We start from the raw sequence: 16,530 nt of genomic DNA on the forward strand, positions 1-16,530 counted from the left end.
ACCAGCTGACACACTTTGCTCGTTCTCCCACATTCCTATCACTCTGGGCAGGGGAGACCCCCCTCCCTCTTGTCCCTAAGACTACACCGGGAGTTGGGGTGGGTCACTGGAGTTGCTGTAAAGAAGCAGGAAACCAGGGAGCTGGGCAGTTTCCAAACCCAGCCCCCAGGGGGACCACAGGGAGGGGCAGGTCTCCCACGGGCCCTGCGATGCAGGCCTAATTCACAGGCTCTCTTCTCCTGCCCTCCTGGAGGAGCTGGATTTTTCTGGGTGGGAGAGCCGGATCTGTGGGTGGCACTTTTCCCCTGGTGACGTCTAAATAACCATGACAGCAGCAGCTAAGGATGGCGGAGCCTGGCTCTGGGAAGAGTTTCTTCTGGGTCTTCAAGGTTCCCCTCCCCCTATCCTCTCCCCTTCCTCCTTCCCTCCCCTCCTGTTCCCCTCTCCTCTCTTTTTTTTCTCCCCTCCTCGCCTTACCTACCTCCTCCTCTTTCCTCTCCTCTCGTCTCCCTCCTTCTCCTACCCCCATCCCTGCCTTCTGCCTCTCACGGGGTGGGGAGCACCCCCACAGCCAGCCCTGTCCCCTGAGCTGAGAAGTCGAGTCCCAGGGCCAAAAGGCCCACCCCGAAGTCCCCTCTGCGTCCAAATATTTACGCTGTGTCTGCACACAAAAATTAATACATCGATTTCGTCGGCCGATCCCCGCTGCCTGCTTGGCCTTTGGAGAGTCAGGCCCGCGCTGGCCCGCCCTGGCCGGCCACAATGGCAGCGCCCACAATGCGGCACAGAGGCTGGCTGGTCGCGCATACAAAGCACCCGCCCGGCCATTATCATTCCGGAGCCGAAATCCACCCCGGCGTGCATCTCATCGGTCATTCAGCAGCCCTTAATGACTTGTCAGTTCCTTGCCCTGCCATTTTCTGTCTAATTAATTCTTTTATTGTGCACCGGATAAAGCAAGACAAAGGCCTCCCCGGCAATAATGATTCATTAAAATGCAGCGCCTTCGCTGGAGCTCTTGGCCCTGCACCAGCCCGGCTGCTCTGCCCGCCCGCCCGGGACGCCCACACTCCCACCAGGCCTCCAGCACCTTAACCCTTTGCGGGGTCCTGGGGGAGGCCATTGGCTGCCCCCTGGCACGAGGAGCCGGGCGAGCAAAGCTCCTGCCCGGAGAGATTCCCAGTCTGCCCCGGTTAAGGAGTCTCTGGAGCTTTGTGAGGGTTCCCACGCTTTTCCCATGGCAGCCTCAGTGGACCAAGCCCCACATTCTGGCCCCAGCCCCCTGGGGGAGGCAGGGGCTATGGAGAGCAGGGATTGGGGGGTGCAGAGAGAGGCATCTGTTTCACACAGGACCCCCTAGTCTGGGCAGGGGAGGCAGGAAAGCTGCCCAGGTCTCCACCAGCCATTCTGGGGATGGGCTGAGGGAGTCACTGTGAGGCTGAAGTGAGATGAGCAGAGGGAAGACCCCAGGGGTTTGGGGACAAGTCTGCCAGCAGGAAGGGTTCCTGTCTTTTGTGTCCCTGTGCTGATCCTCAGGGTGCCTCTGTGAGGCCGTCACCATCACATAGTCATGGGGGAAACTGAGGCACAGGGAGGTCAACGGGCAAGTGCCAGAACTCCCAGCCCCCAGCCCAGCCTGCCTTCCTGAGGGGAAGCTTGGAGGACACATGGGTGCAGCAGGAGGGGTCCCAGAGGTGAGGCTGGGAGGAGGGCATCCCGCCCTTTGAATACACATTCTCTATCCATTTCACTTTTACTTGATTTTCTTACCAGCAGAACCAGCTTATTCTGCAGACAGCAAGAAGCAGTATCACGCGATTGGAGGTGCTAATAACAGCACCAAGAGTTACTCTCAGGCATCTGTGCAAATACTCTGCTAACCATTTTCTTTTTAATTTTTTTTTAATTTTTGAGGGGAGGTAATTAGGTTTATTTATTTATTTTTTTAACAGAGGTACTGGGGATTGAACCCAGGACCTTATGCTTGCTAAGCTATCATGAGCCATACCCTCCCCTGCTGTGCAAATACTCGGTCACAGACAGGTCCTTATCTCACTGAGTACCCCCAACACCCCAGGGGGTTATTTCCATCTTACAGGTGGAGAAACTGAGGCTCCCAGAGGGAGGCCAGTTGCCTCAATGCCAGCCAGAAGAAGCAGAAGACGGGGCAGTGCTCAGAGCCCAGATGCCCAGGCACATGGCTGGGGCCAGCGAGGCAGCACCAGGCTCTCAGGGTCAGGCCTCCGCCCCACTCTCTCCTCCAGGATGTTCCTCACTTGAAGGTGGGGCCCGAACCCTAGGTGCGTCTCCCCATTTTGCTCCTCCCCTCTTTGACTTGTCCCCTTGGAAGCCTCCCGCAGCCCCATCCTGGAAAGATGTCTGCAGATCTGCTCCCTCCAGGAGGAGCAGTGTCTGGGCCAGGGGGGCCACAGTGATTGTAGTTGAGGGCATCATATGGTTACAAGTTTCCTTCTTTGAGAATGATTCCTTGTCCCAAGTGCCAGGCAAGGCAGCCCAACTCTCCTGTCTTGGGGTCTACACTGGCCCTAGGGTGAGAGTAGGGGATTTGGTACTGCTTGCTCTGTGGCCTCCAGAGTCCTGGTCAGCATGGGTTCTCCATGAAGCCTGTTGGATTATGCCCAAGGAGGCGATCCACACATGGTGTGAGGGCTTGCCTACTGTCCAGTGGCCATCAAGTCACCACCCAGAAACACATCCCCCAGGCTTGCCCAATGCTGGGGACCATAGCCCCTGCAAACCTGGTGGGCCAGAGATGGCATCCACAGAGACCCTCAGTCCTGGGTCAGGCTGGACTTTGGGGAGGAAAGATTGAGTTCCACACCAGGCCAGAACCCCAAGTCTGTGATGCCCAGCCTGGGTGCTGTCCCGATAAATACGGCCCATAGTCACAGCAAGCTGGGTGGGTCCTGAATCTGACCCCTGGGACAGGCCTGGTGAGCAGGGCTATGGGCCTCCCCCAGGCAGCTGCTCAGAGGACATAGGCCCTCTCTGGAGCCGACAGCCACACCAGCCGTGAACGCACATCCAGACAGAAAATCCACTTCTGAAAGCTGATATCCCAGGAAGACTGATTGTGAACCGAGGGGCTTTTCCGATGCATCGGAGCAGGCCTGGATCTTGAATGCCATTTCCTTTCTCTCCGTGAACAGGAGAGATCAGAGGCAACGTGCTCTGTTCTGGGTGAGGAAATGAAAAATGAGGAACTTTTCCTGCCAGCCTGTCCCTGGGATGGGCAGATAGAATGGTCTCAGTGAGAATGGGACTCTGAACAAGCTTGAGCAAATGCTCCCTTGGACTTGGGGCAAGGCGGGGCAAGGCCAATCTTGTGAGTAACGTTGTCAGCTGGGAGCTTGCTGGAAAAACCCTCGCCAACCTGAAGACTGGGGCAGCCCAGGGACCCATCCCAGCCGCCCTAACCCCTGGGGCATCCACCCCTGGCTCCCTTCTCAAAGTGTAACCAGGGCATTCAGCATTTGGGGAGACAGAGACTCCACAACTCCCAGGGCTCTTGGCCATGGGGTCAGTCCACAATACCCGAAATGCTCCCAAAGGGAAGGACACCAACACAACCTCCAGAGATGGGAGGGCCCTGGAGGGGCAAAGTGTGGGGCATGGCATCTCTGTGCCCTTGGCCCAGGCATGGGTGTAGCCGTCCTTCCTCTCCCTTGGGGCTTCAAAAGCTCAGATGTAAGAAACCCACGCAAATCTCACCCAGGGCCGTAGGGGCTCTTACACAGGGTGGGTCAGTAGGAAGAAGACCGGGCCCCCGGGAGTTAACACGCAGGAGCCCCTCCAAGTCCAAACAACACTGGCAGAGCTGCCAGCCCTCGGGAACCTGGCAAGGCCTGAGAGATCCCAGAGCAGCAAAGGGAGGCCTTGCTTCCTCTGTCAGCAAGCTAGACGCCGGGGGCTTTCCTTGGTTTGGGGTGTCAATGTGAGAATTCAGAGGGCCATATGGACATGGACAGCCCTTGGCTGGATGCAGGACAGGCTGGGCTGGTTCCACGCAGGCGGCGGGCTGCAAAGGCTGCGGGCATCCATGAGTCCGGCTTTCTGCAGCCCCCTCCCAGGCCCGCCTCACCCGGGATGCTTGGCACACACTGGCCTCACGAACCCTCATAAATCCGGGCAGCTCTTTCCAAACACTGCTCTTGGCAGGCCCTGGTCATGGCTCCCCAGCGCGGGACGAGGGACGCGCCCTGGACTGCAGCCACGCAGGCGGCTGGGCAGGCAAGGGGACGGGGTGCATGCCCCCCTACCGGGGCCACCCCATTAAGATTGCAGAGGCAGCTGCCTGGCATATCTGGGTTCTCATGAGAAGCATAATCTTCCTCTCACCCCCAGATGCATCTGCACAGCTCAGAGGTGGGCACCACCCTCCAGGCCCGTGAAGCCCCCGAACCGGCCACGTGTGCTGGGGAGGCCCAGCCGGGGAGCAAGGCTGCCCCTACTTGCTGTTGCTCCCACAACCGTTTCTCCCTAGAAACCCTTTCCACCAACCAGACAGCCCTGCCCGGTGCCTGCAGGGCGGCTTTTATCCAGCTCCCAGCCTGGCCCTGAGCCAGCGCCCGAAAAATGCCGTCAGCCACCCAGAAACCAGCTCTGGGATTCGCCTGGGAGGAAACCGCGGCCCCGAATCTGGCCCATCTGGACCCGTTTTGCCTACTGAGGAGGCCCAGGGGAAGGAAGACGCAGCGCTGGCTTCTGAGATCTGTCCTGTTCAAATTCAGATACAGCACAGGAGAGGGAGGGTGGTCTGGCCTCATCCCCCCACCCCATACCCTCCCCGGGGAGCCTGGGGTTAACCCTCGAAGAGCTCACTCCTGCTTTGGCCAAGCCCCTTCAAAACAAAACCCCACAGTCTCAGAGACCCGCATTCCCCAGGCTTACAGAAAGCAACACATGCCACGCAGCCCATGTAGATAAAATGTATTTTTTAATTTTATCAAATTGATCTGTACAAAAGTTAGCGTTGCTTGGTCAGAAAGTAGCGAAACACAGCAGGTAAGTGACAGCGAAAGTCCAAACTCAACACTGAAAAATAGATTGCATAAAAATGAGTTTGCTGCAGTTCCCTGCCCCCACCCCCAGGAAGAGATACACCAAAAAAAAAATTTTTTTTCTAGAAAAAGGTAGGAAAAAGTAGAAAAAGTAAAAAGAAGCAACTTCTGAGATGTACTTAAATTTACAAAGTTTTAAAGGCACAAGTTTCCAGGAAGTAGGCAGTTATCGTTGCTCAGCAAACAGCGGAAGCAGGACAGGTAAATCAGGTATTATTCTTCTAAAACTAAGACTCTAAAAACGCTTAGTGGAGAAGGTTTTAGTTTCACAGCTTGTAGGTGGCGCCTGGTTCCTAAGAGCCGAGATTAATGCGTTTCTGAAGCCACCACGTCCCAGGAAATTCCCGCCTCCACCACTTGGCACAGTTGGTTGTGGGCAGGGATGAAATTCAATGGTGCCCTGCCTTCTAAGCCTTGACTTAATGCTGGGTGCCAGGGCACCCCAGCCTGATCAGAGACACCATAAGACAAATCCCTTCTTCTGCCTTGGGGTCCTGGCCACCACCTGGGGGCCTAGAGCTAGGGCTCTCCCTGACATCTTCCAGCAGCCAGCCTCTAAAACACCCAGAGTCAGGGCCTCCACCCTCACCGGCCCCACACCGGCCCCAGCCCCCTCACCCTAGGCCCTCTGGCTTCCATTTTGTCTTAAATTCTACTCTCTGCACAGATTACTTCATTAATTAAAGATAAAATAATACAGAACATAAATACATTTTAATGGCTTCCCAAACAAATCAAACACATTTAAGCTTCAAAAATAAAAATTAAAAAAATAAAATAAAAAGAAATGTTAATCACAGCCAAACCTTGCTCGGAAGAACCCTAACTATAAGGAACACCTCAGGTCTAACAGGCTGGTCCCAAGAGGTGCTCCTGCGGACGCATCCCTGTATCCCCGCTGGGCTGTGGCTGCCGATTCGCCACGGGAATGCAGGTTGTTAGTCCTGGGGAGTTCTCAGTGCCAAGGCTGGCTGGGACCTCAGAACTCGGGCGACCTGGAGACCTCACGCCTCTTCCCTCTTTTTGTCCTTTGTGCTGTGGCTGCCGCTTTGCATCCACTGGGATGCAAAACCCAGAAGCTGGGTCTGCTCAGAGAGGGACCCAACGGCTGTCCTTCAGAGGTGCAGTTGCCACAAAGAGAGAGAAGGGAAAGAGGGCTTTGTCCGTGGATAAGAGTTTGGAAATCTGGAAGCGGAAGGGAGTCGTTTACAAAGCATGGCTTCCCGCAGACTCCAGCAGGCACTTGATGGAGCCGTGGCACACGTAGGCGCCACCTCTCCTCCCCTCGCCTCGCACACCTTCTGGAAGCCCTCAGAGGGAGGCTCTGTCTTTGCTGAGATAAAGGTTGTCCTCCCCAGAAGCTGATCCCTCCGCGCGGCTGTGTGCCCTCAGGGTCTGGTCAGGGTGGTGTACACGGGCTGGTCCCAGTTACTGGGGGGGCTGTGGGCAGGTGGCACGGAGAGGCCACCCAGCAGGGGCGAGGCATAGGGCCGGCGGGGCGAGTGGAAGTAGGGGTACTGGTAGAGGCTAGACGGGTAGCTGGGGTATGGGCTGTAGTAGTTGGGGGCCTGCAGGTCAGTGTAGTCGCACTGCGAACTGGTAAAGGAGCTGGCAGCCGCAGCAGGCGTGGCCGTGGTGACGCTGGCCTGGGCACTGTAGGAGCCGTAGTCAGTGCGCCCTGGAGAGCCATGCGACTGGTCGCCGTAGTGGCTGGGGCTCAGCTGCTCCGTCTTGATGTGCGGTCTCGGGGGGCCCGCCTCAGTGGGTGACGCCGAGGCCGACGGGGCTCCCTTGTGGGCCCAAACGGGGGACGACCCGACGCCAGCCGCCCCGGAGTGCGAATAGGAGGTACCTCCATAGGAACCAGTGGCCGCAGGCTGGCCTGGCTCTGAGGGCAGGGCCGAGTGGCCATTGAGGGGCAGGTACTGGTCAAACTCATGGACGTCAAAGGTGTCCATGTTTCCGATGACCTCACTGCTCAGCTCAGAGATGTCCACGTTGCTGAAGTCGATGTTCTGGCGTCCGCTGTCCGCCAGGCGGCGCCCTTCCAGCTTCAGCTCCTGCTTGCCCCCGTGGTGCAGGTCCGTCTTGGGGGTTGTGGGCGGAGTGGGCGGCCCGTGGGTCTGCCCTGGGGACAGAGCACATTTCAGGGATGAATGCCCCTTCTGTGGGGGGCGGCGGGGCTGGCAACATGCACACAGGAGGAAAACCAGCCCCGCTAACTGCCGCAGGTAGGAATCAACGGCTTTTTGTTCCCGCATGTCTCCCAGAAATTCCAGCAAAGCCAGACCCAGACCTCACTCCTCGTCCAAGGAAATTCCGTTAAGCGCTGTTCTAGGGGAGGACCTGGGGCCCAGGAGGCCCGATCATGAAGACCAAGGTAGGGGAAAGGAGAGGAAGCGCCAAGCCCTGCGTCTCCAGCAGCAATGCTATCCACACAAAACCTGTCTCCCCAGGTCCATGGCTTTAGCCAGCTTGACTGAGACTACTCGGCTGGCCAGGACTCCACCCTGGTCAGTCTGACCCTGAAACTGCGCTGCTGACCACCTTGCTGGTGGCATGAGTGAGTCCTAGGTCAGAACCAGCAAAAAGGCGAGGAGAGCAGAAACATCTTCAAGAAGAAGGACAAAAACACCCAGGTCACAGGACTATGGACCAAGGAAAGCTATCAGACCCTCATTCTCAGAGGAGGCTAAAGAGACCCCTGTGGGCGTCAGAAACGACTGCCTCTCAGGGTTATGGGGGCTTTTTCGGGGCACATGGGGAAGGTTTGGCTCTCTCGAGGGGATCTTCCCTGGGAGTGAGCCCTTGCTCCCCACCCACAGGAGCTCACCTGTGTGGTCACCGTGGTGGTGTGTGTCACCAAGGCCGGCATCAGTCTTATACACAGCACCACCAGGGTGGTGGCCCAGCTCAGCGCCCGAGTCTGAGTCGCTCTGGCCAGTCTTCACGCTCTTCCTCCGGCGCGGCTGGTACTTGTAATCTGGGTGGTCCTTCTTGTGCTGGACCCGCAGCCGCTCTGCCTCCTCCACAAATGGGCGCTTCTCACTCTCACTCAGCAAGCTGCAGGGGGAAGGGCAAAAGCAGGGTGGCAAGGGGGCCTGAGATGCTCCAGGGGGCTGGCCTGTGCACTAGGTGAGGTGTTGGGGAGGACCAGGGAGCCTCGACGGTCATCAGACAGGCGTTCCCCATCTCGAAGGACTGGAGGACTCAAGCCACAGGGGCCATTCAGTGAGGTCAGAGGAACAAACCAGAACAAGACCCTAACCTTCCCACTTTTTTCTTCCTCCTCTTACTTCCCTCCTTTGTGAGCCTGTGTTTGTCCTCTCCCTTTGGGACTTTCTAAGGCAGGCAGGGAAAGAGGCCAGGACTTAGCTGAGAATACCCTGTGGACAAAGTGAGGCTCCCAGGAACCAAGCTGGGACTCTGTGGGCAGCTGGGCTTCCCAGACCTCCAGAAACACTGGCAAAACCCAGCAGTCCTCACTGAGGCTCAAAACACACACTGGCCCCTCATAGCCTTCCAGAAGCTCACCTCTAACTGCCTGTGAGACAGGGTATAGGGGTACAGAGGCATGGGGCTGCCACGATCCGCAACACCCACTCTGGACAAAGACAGGAGCATTGAAGTCATTCACAGAAGCTCTGAGAGCGCACTCATGAGGTGAGGAGCAGGGAACAGGGACCAGGACCCTGAACTCAAGAGCTGTGCCTTTTAAATCCAAGTGTTTGGTAGGGACCAGCTGTCCAGAGCAGCAACCCTATCACTACTGCTGCCCTAGATCCTGCAAAATGGCCAGTCTCATCATGCCAAAGTGTCCACAAGTGCTGGACACTCCGCCATCCCCTTCCTTCCCTGCTGAGGGTGCAGGGGTGGCAGAGTAGAGGGAGAGCTGTGTCCTGCTTCCAAACAGAAGCCACCTCTCTGTGGGAAGACAGGCCTCCGGGCTCTGGGACCACTCACAGCTGGGGTCTCCAATTCTGCCTGCCAAGCTTGGTCTAGAGTAGGCTGTTCCTGGACTTGGGGGATATGCTGGGGGCTGCACACCGTTCCCACTCCCCTCTGCCTGCCCAGACCGCCCAGTACCCCGCGATCGTCCCGCCTGGCCAGATCGGGTTTTTCCACTAGGACTCGCCCTAGGAACAGCCACTGGGAGCAGGGCCGAGGCCGGGCGCTGCGCCACGTCCCAGCACCGCGCACCCCAGGACCCACTCCCCGCCCCTGGCCTCGGGAGTGCACTCACCGCCACAGCTTGCCCAGCGTCTTGCTGAGTTCGGCATTGTGCAGGTGCGGGTACTGATCCGCCAGCTTGCGGCGAGCCGCCTGCGCCCACACCATGAAGGCGTTCATGGGCCGCTTCACGTGCGGCTTGGCCTTGAGAGTGCCACCGCCGCCGCCGCGCACTGGCATGGGCACTAGGCTCCAGTCGTAGCCCTTGAGCACCTGCGACACGGCGTCGCGGATGCAGGCGGGGAAGCGCTCATCCGCCGCCTCCGCCGCGTCGCCCCGGCTGCCGCCCCCAGCGCCCGCCGCGCGGCCCAGACCCTCGGAGCCGGTGGGCGACGGCGGCGCGTCGGAGTCCGAGTCCTCCACGTGCGACATGGAGCTGGCAGTGCCAGACGGGCTGCAGGGCGGCTGGGCGCGGGCCTCGCTCATGTCCAGCATCGGGGCCGCGCGCTGGGAAGCGCGCACCAGGGACGTGTACTGGGTCCGATGCCCGGCTGCGCTGCAGCCGCTCTGGGACAAGACTACGCCGCGCGGTGGCCCGACCTGCGTCCTGCCGCCGCTCGACCCCGGCCCTCTTCCCGCCGCTGCCGCCGTCGCCGCCGCTGCTGGAGCTCAGTCCCCGCGGGGCGACCCGCAACAAGTTTCTTTAAGCGGCGGCCGCAAGGCTCCGCCCCCCTCCCGGCTCCCAATTCGCCGGCGCGCACCTCACTGCCCCCGGGGGCGGAGCTTGGTCGCCCCCGCCCTTCCCCCCACCTTAAAGAAAGCGCCGCGATTCCGCTGCGCCCCCGCCCGCCCCGCCCGGCGCCGCACCACGTGGGGCCGGCGCGCCCAGCAGCAGAGGACCCGAGTCCCGGCTGTGCATCAAGCCGAGGGCCCCTCTTCCAGGAGGGGCGGGAAGGAAAAAGGGGGCAGGGACGGAGAGCGGTGGGAGCTCCGGAGTGCCTTGTGCCTGCCGGGGTTCTCCGCTGCGCGCTCTCTCCTGTGCGTCCCGCCCCCGGTCCCATCACTCGGCCTCTGGCAGCCCGCTGCGTAGGGAGGCGGGTCCTCAAGAGCCTCCCCACCAGGCTGCCTTGAGCCCCGACGTCTTGCCCGCAGCCCAGAGGCGCCGGGGTCAACTACTGCCAGCCTGCGGCCCAGAGTGGGCCGGCTCGGCGCGTAGTTTCATAAGCCCGGCTCGCCGCCCACAGGGCAGGCGCGACGTGCAGGAGCCTCCAGCGCGCCAGTCAGCAGGCCGCGCACGTCCAGGTAACGCGCACCCAGGGGCCACGGCTCAGAGCTGGGCGATCCCAGGACCCCGATCCGGTCTCCGCACGAGCGTGGAAAGAGCAGCGGAGTCGCGGCTCCATGAGCCAGGGCAGCCAGAGGGGGCGGGAGCGCTGGGCGGGGCCTAGGCTGACCCTAGCTGTGGAGTCCCCGGGGCGGCCCAGCGGATGGCGTGGCCGGACGCGGGGGCCCGAGGCTTTCCGGGCGTGACCCGGGGGGTGGGGGCACAGAGGCCGCCCGGCGGGGCGGTCCTGGGTGGTCTGGCGGAGGCGGAGGCCACTTCGGGCGCCTGGAGTGGAGGAGGTGGGTGCGCCCGCGGAGGAGGGAAGGGGGCGGGGTGTGCCGCCCTGGTGGGGGCGGTGGGGTCGGAGAGGGGACATTTCCCTGGAGGCAAGCGCCGGGACGAGGCTCCGAGTCCCCGCCCGAGGCCGCCCCCGCGAGTTGGCCGTGGGCCCGGCGGTCCCCGAGGGCAGCTTGAATTCTTTCGCCAAACCCGCCGGGAGGCGAAGGACCGGCGGCCCAGAGCTTCGATAGACTTCCTTCTTTCGGCGGCCAACTCGAACACGCGCAACTCCGAGCTTGTGTCCCACGTGACCCGGGGGAGCCTAGGCCAGGGCACTGAGCTCCCCAACTGCGCGCCTCCCGCAGAGCTATGGATACCCGGGCGAGTGGCCTCCCACAGCCTTAGTAAAAGGGGCCGGTGGTGCTGAAGGGCCTCCCCCTCTCACCTTTACCAATCCAAGGGTTGCTACCAAGGCTCTGACCTCGCAGGAAGGGTCTCCTGCCCCCTCACCCCTCTCCACCTTCACGGGAGACAGTATCCCCTTGCTAGTTCCATCCCAGTACCCCAGAGCCTGGTCAGTGAACTCCTTAGAAATGAGTACTCTGCAGACTAGGTCTTGGAGCCAGTTTCAGCTGGATGCTGAACTGGCTCTTGGGGCTGCCCAGGATGCTGCAGACCTGCATCTGAAACTGCTGGTACCCAGGCCTAAGAGGGAGGGGCCAGCTCCCAGGCTGCCCAGGTCCCTACCAACTTTGGATGATGGAAGGGCTCTCTTTGCCACTGGGCTAGTCCATTTGCCCCAAGTCTGAACCTGACCTCCAACCTTCCAGGAAAACACCACCACGAGGAGCCTTACTCTTTAAGGTAAATAATGCGCTGGGAGTCCCCCCAACCCCCTCCACGGCAGAGGAAGAGCTAGCCTCTAAAGAGTGGCCTGTTCTCTTGCCTCTCCTCCTGCTGCCTGCCTGCCTGCCTTTGCTCCATCACGTGCCAGGAACACCCTTCCTGCTGGTCTTAAGTGGCTTTCCTTTGGAGGTCCTGCCCTCCTCTTGGGGTCCTGCACTGCAGTCTGAGGATGCTGAGGGAGGCCCAAGTAGGGGCTGCCCCAGGGGCAACCACCACCAAACTTATTGGCCTCTGGGAACCCATACAAGTAAAAGCAGGGTGGAAGTGGTGGAAGTAGGTATGAACAAAAATACTGCAAGCCGTATCAGTAAACAAAGAATGCTGTGGCCATCAAGTCATCAGCCATTACTGCCAACTCAGGATATAGACAAGCAAGCAGCTTGGCTTCTACTGCCACCCCCAGTGGTGCCCCCTGAAGGACGTCAAAGAACAAGACACTGGCCCTAGATAGCTACGGTGCATATCAAAGGAATGATTTCAACGAGCCTAGATGTTTGTGCCTTCCCACACATAGAAAAGTACTCAATTCTTTAACTTGAGATGTCTGGTTTTCTTTAGTTAACAGTAATCTTTTAATGTTCTGACTACCTGGTCTTGGTTGTAAAGCTCCTATATATCCTGGCTCCTCCCCTGCCTCTGCAGACCAGTCCCTCAGCAATCTGAGAGGCTGTCACCCTGGGCTTGAAGGGGTTCAAGTCCTCAGAAATGTCCACCAAATAAACGTAACTCTCAACTTTTAGGTTGTGCCTTTATTTCAGTCGACAGAGGCGGGGATGACATACCTGGTCCAAACTGTCCTGCCCCCAACCCTGCCCTGGGGAGCAGATCCCACCACTCCCTGTGCTGGCATGCCATCAGGCACTGGGTCTGTGTTTCCACGAAGAGCTCTGCTTTGCTGAGGAAAACGGAGCACAGGCTGTGTTGGGTACCCCAGGTAGGGCAGCTTCTCCCTGCTTCCCACCAACCCGTACAGGGCCACTACACAGCTGTGTCCCTAGTCCCTAGGACACAGACAGATGACTGCTAGGACTCTTAGAGGAATAGAGGCCAAGCTCGGGGAGTCCAGTGCCAGACCTGGGTCACAGTGTGTGGCATCTGTGGTCCTAGGCCCCACTCTTGACTCCACCAGGCTGCAGTGATGGCCCCAGGGACTGATTGGGGTGCTGGTGGGCAGCCTCATCATATGTGTGCAGGCTACCACACCCACAGAATTGGGGAAGGCAGATTCCTGCAGGGCTTGACTCAGGCTGGCTGCTGACATGGGAGGTGGTGCCCAGAAGTGCCTCAAAGCCCCCTGGCAGTCTTGAAGGTCTGTAAAATTCGCCAGTGTACTATCTGGCCCCATCCATTAGTGCTGACCTCGGTTCATATCCTCAGTCACTAGGGAGCCCCTGAGTGTACACTAGGACGTAGCCTTCAGAGGAGGAGGTGGCCATGGTTGGTTTGAGTGTTCACCCATATTGAAGTTCCTGCTGTGTGCTGGGGCTTTTTTGGGCAACACGGCACAGAACCACACGACACAGTGCCCAGGAGATGCTGGAGTTTGAGGAGGGGGCCAACAGTGAGCACACCAAGAGGCTGAGACATTTACCACAGGCCGAGGGTATGGTGGCCCAGGAAGGCAGCTTTGAGGATGTGGCAAGCTGAGGCCTGAAGCTTCCAACCAGTTGAACAGAGAAGAAAGCATTCGGAAAGGGGAGGGAGCATGTGCAAAGGCCCCATGGCAGCAAAGAGCACAGGGTATCTGAGAACAGAGCAAGGCCACAGTGACTTTAAACTTGAGAGATGGCTCTTTAGACCACATCTCAGTCCACCTCCTGGCTCCCCTCTTCTCTTAGCTCTTCCTTCCTGTCATCTCCTTCCCCAGTCCACTGCGCCTGTCTTCATCCAGTGGGCTCTGCAGTGTCAGGGAGATGATCTAATTGGCCAAGTTTGGACCAGGTCCCTGCTCCTGGACCATCAGCCTGGGGCTTGAGAAAGCTGATGTGAACAATGTTTCTCAACCCACACCCCTGGCAGAGGCTCCAAGGGTATCTTCAGAGGAGATGTGGGGTGGCAGGCACCCCCACCCCCCGTAACTATGAGATCTGACCAGTCTAGGGCTGGAGAGCTCCATGGAAACCTTTTCCAGGTGCAAAACCCCCCAGCCCTCCCACCCGTTGGCTGCTAGGCCAGCTCAAGAAGTCAGTGTGTGAAGGGGCTGCTGAGGGCTAGATGCCACGACAGAGGAGGGCACCCTGCCTTCACTCCTTGCCCTGTCCGTCCTCTGCCTGGCCCCTGCCTGGTCCTCCTTCTGGACAGTCAGGGAGGCCATGTCTGTAGTTACTACAGTCTCTAAGAGAAAGGCATTGAGGGCAGGTCACGTGAGCCCAGAAGCCCCAGGGCCGGTGTGTCCCCTGTGTGTCCACAGCCCTGGCCTGGGCCTCTTGGCAAGCTGGCCTGAGGCAGTTGGCATCACATCCTGGGAACCCCTGCTTGACCTCGGAGATTAATTGGTACTTTTAATTACCGGCCGGTCTTTCAGAAACCCAACATCCAAGCCAGAGATGAGGGAGCAGCTCTGAGCAGCAGCTCCATAAAGACAGCCTCATTCGGGCCCGTCAGGTCTCCAGAAAGAGAAGAGGGGTCTCCTGGGGTCTCCAGGGGTCCAGCATCCCCGGTAACATATTCCTGGGGCTCTGGGCCAGGCCTTTTGCTGAAACTCCCCTCCCCAACATAGTTGCCAGCTGGCGTGGAAGTTCTAGTTTGAGCCGAAGCCGTCCCCTTGGTTGGGCTGATGTCCCTTCAGAAGCTGGCCGTGTGTCTGTTTCTTATCCTTCCATGCAGAGGATACTGGACAATCACTCCCAGATTCCTTCCCTCTCTGCCAGTCTGTGGCAGGTGCTGGCCCCGTGCAGCTTGTTCCAGAGCCCTGTCACTGCTTTCTGTGGGCCCATCCACAGGCTGCCTCCTGCCTTCAGGTAAGGGTGAACCTGCCCCAGGCTATCCCTTTGCACCTTCTCACCAGTTCTGAGGCCTCCTGATAAATAAACCCACCCTGCCTGAGGTCAGTCACTGACAGCTGGTCGGATCCCTGGCTGTGGACATTCTCCTTTGAAAGGATTCAGGGAGAGGGCAATGCTTAACCCAAGTGCACATTGTCTGCCCAGGGAGATATGCCTGCACAGATGTGTTGGAACAGCTGTGGTCTCTGCTCTGGCCTCCACTCACCCCCTCTGGTAGCAGTCCCTGAGCCTCCGGCTGTGCCCGTCCGTCTCTCTCCAGCCAGTGGGCTTGGAGCTGACTCCACCAGCGGCCATTGTGGGCAGAGGGTGACTCTGCAGCCAAAAACTGACCATCTCCAGGCAGAGTCCCAGGGGTAGAGGAAGCACCAAAAGGTCAGGGCCAGGCACATGCAGCATCTTCCACAAAGGAAACTTGAGTGCTAAAGTTTGAGCGGCCCAAGGCCAGGGCTGCAGACTCAGGCTATGCCTGCGGCATCAGGCTATCTCTCCCTCTGGACATCTCGACCCCACAGGCCAATAAATTCCATTCCTTGTCCATGCAGAAGGGCTCCAGGGGATACCAGAATCCTGGGTCCCTGAACCTCAGCTCCATTCTGGGCCCACACTCCCCTAGGCCCTGGACTCCACTCTCATTTTGAACACTCAGTCTCCTGAACCCCCGGGCCCTACTCGCCTCCTATACCCCAGCCTCAAGCTTCTCTGAGAAGAAAAGGGGCCTGGAAAGGCTTTCTTGGCCCACCTACAGGAGGGGACACAGGACGTTGAAACTGACTCTCACGACAGAAAAGTAGCTTTCTGAGCCTTAACAGGCTGCTGAGACCTGTGCTCCTCCTTCCAAGCTCGACTCTCAGGTTTTATGAGGCCTCTTGTCCAAGTTGAACCCCTTGGCTCGAGCCCTGTGTTGAGGGTGACTGGGAGGGAACAACATGGCTGGAAATAGACGTGTCACAGAGAAAATCCCCTTTCCAAGTAAGGAGCTCCAGCCGGCTAGGCCCTGGCCACCTCTGCCACGATGGGAGGTTCCAGAGACCCAGTGGTGTTGAAGGCAAATTAAAACACACTCTGTCAAAAGATTTCCACCATCTCCTAGTTACTGACTTTCTGAACATGGTGAAGGACAATTTAATTAAGATGCTCTCAGGCAGGCACGTTAGGGTCGTGGAATGGAGCTGGGTGGTTCTGCAGTGAGGTGAGAGCTGGCATGGTGGGTTCAGACATAGCTGGGGTGAAGCTTTGCCTCCAGAGGCACTAGGCTGGGGCAGAGATGCCGCAGGAAATTCTTTTCCTCCTTGGTTCCTCTGGGCCTGGCGTGGGAAGCTGGAAGGGCTGGAGACCCAGCCTCCTTGGCTACAAACCCTAAGGCCCTCTTCCTTGTGGGACCTGGTATGTGTAAAACGGGACCATCAGTCACTTGCTCCTGGGCCCCAGAACCTGAGGACATCGAGATGTGGGCCAACTTTGCCATTCAAACTGGCATTTCCCACCCCTTCACCTGGTGCCGGTTTGAGAAGAAATTGGCTCCCTAGCCCGGCACGAGCAGGAGCACCCATTGTCCAGGCTGCATGCCCTGGCCAGTATCAAAGGAGGTAGCTGGGACCTTGGGGGTAGTGGATTGGGAGCAATGGCTAAGAGTCCATTGCTCCCTCCACCATTCCCTGGGACAGAGGCGCTGAGTGGGCTGTGCAGAGGTGGGTGCAGAAGTGGCCTTGATGAGCCAGCTCTGGAAGCTCCTGATTACATGACCCCTGGGCATCAGTTAGAAGTC

At 58.9% G+C, this 16,530-nt stretch overlaps 1 protein-coding gene across 1 annotated transcript; it reads right to left on the reverse strand.

Moving 5' to 3' along the window:
* Positions 1 to 4,938: 4,938 nt before the first annotated feature.
* Positions 4,939 to 10,069, reverse strand: SOX8 (SRY-box transcription factor 8). Its single transcript, XM_074346634.1, has 3 exons — positions 9,325 to 10,069; positions 7,915 to 8,144; positions 4,939 to 7,209 (listed from the first exon to the last, which is right to left on the reverse strand). The coding sequence occupies exons 1-3, from the start codon at positions 9,744 to 9,746 to the stop codon at positions 6,470 to 6,472; spliced, it is 1,392 nt and encodes a 463-aa protein (XP_074202735.1). The 5' UTR covers positions 9,747 to 10,069; the 3' UTR covers positions 4,939 to 6,469.
* Positions 10,070 to 16,530: the final 6,461 nt, after the last annotated feature.

This window comes from Camelus bactrianus, chromosome 18 (assembly GCF_048773025.1).
Source record: "Camelus bactrianus isolate YW-2024 breed Bactrian camel chromosome 18, ASM4877302v1, whole genome shotgun sequence".
In the NCBI taxonomy this organism is placed as follows: Eukaryota; Metazoa; Chordata; class Mammalia; order Artiodactyla; family Camelidae; genus Camelus; species Camelus bactrianus.

What these genes read in the sequence shown, in the direction of transcription:
- SOX8 (XM_074346634.1), bottom strand. Translation starts at nt 9,746, where the DNA reads ATGCTGGACATGAGCGAGGCCCGCGCCCAGCCGCCCTGCAGCCCGTCT. An exon ending in ACGCTGGGCAAGCTGTGGCG is followed by an intron (nt 8,145 to 9,324) that starts GTGAGTGCACTC and finishes TTCCCCCTGCAG; the next exon opens with CTTGCTGAGTGAGAGTGAGA. An exon ending in CCACCACGGTGACCACACAG is followed by an intron (nt 7,210 to 7,914) that starts GTGAGCTCCTGT and finishes CTCTGTCCCCAG; the next exon opens with GGCAGACCCACGGGCCGCCC.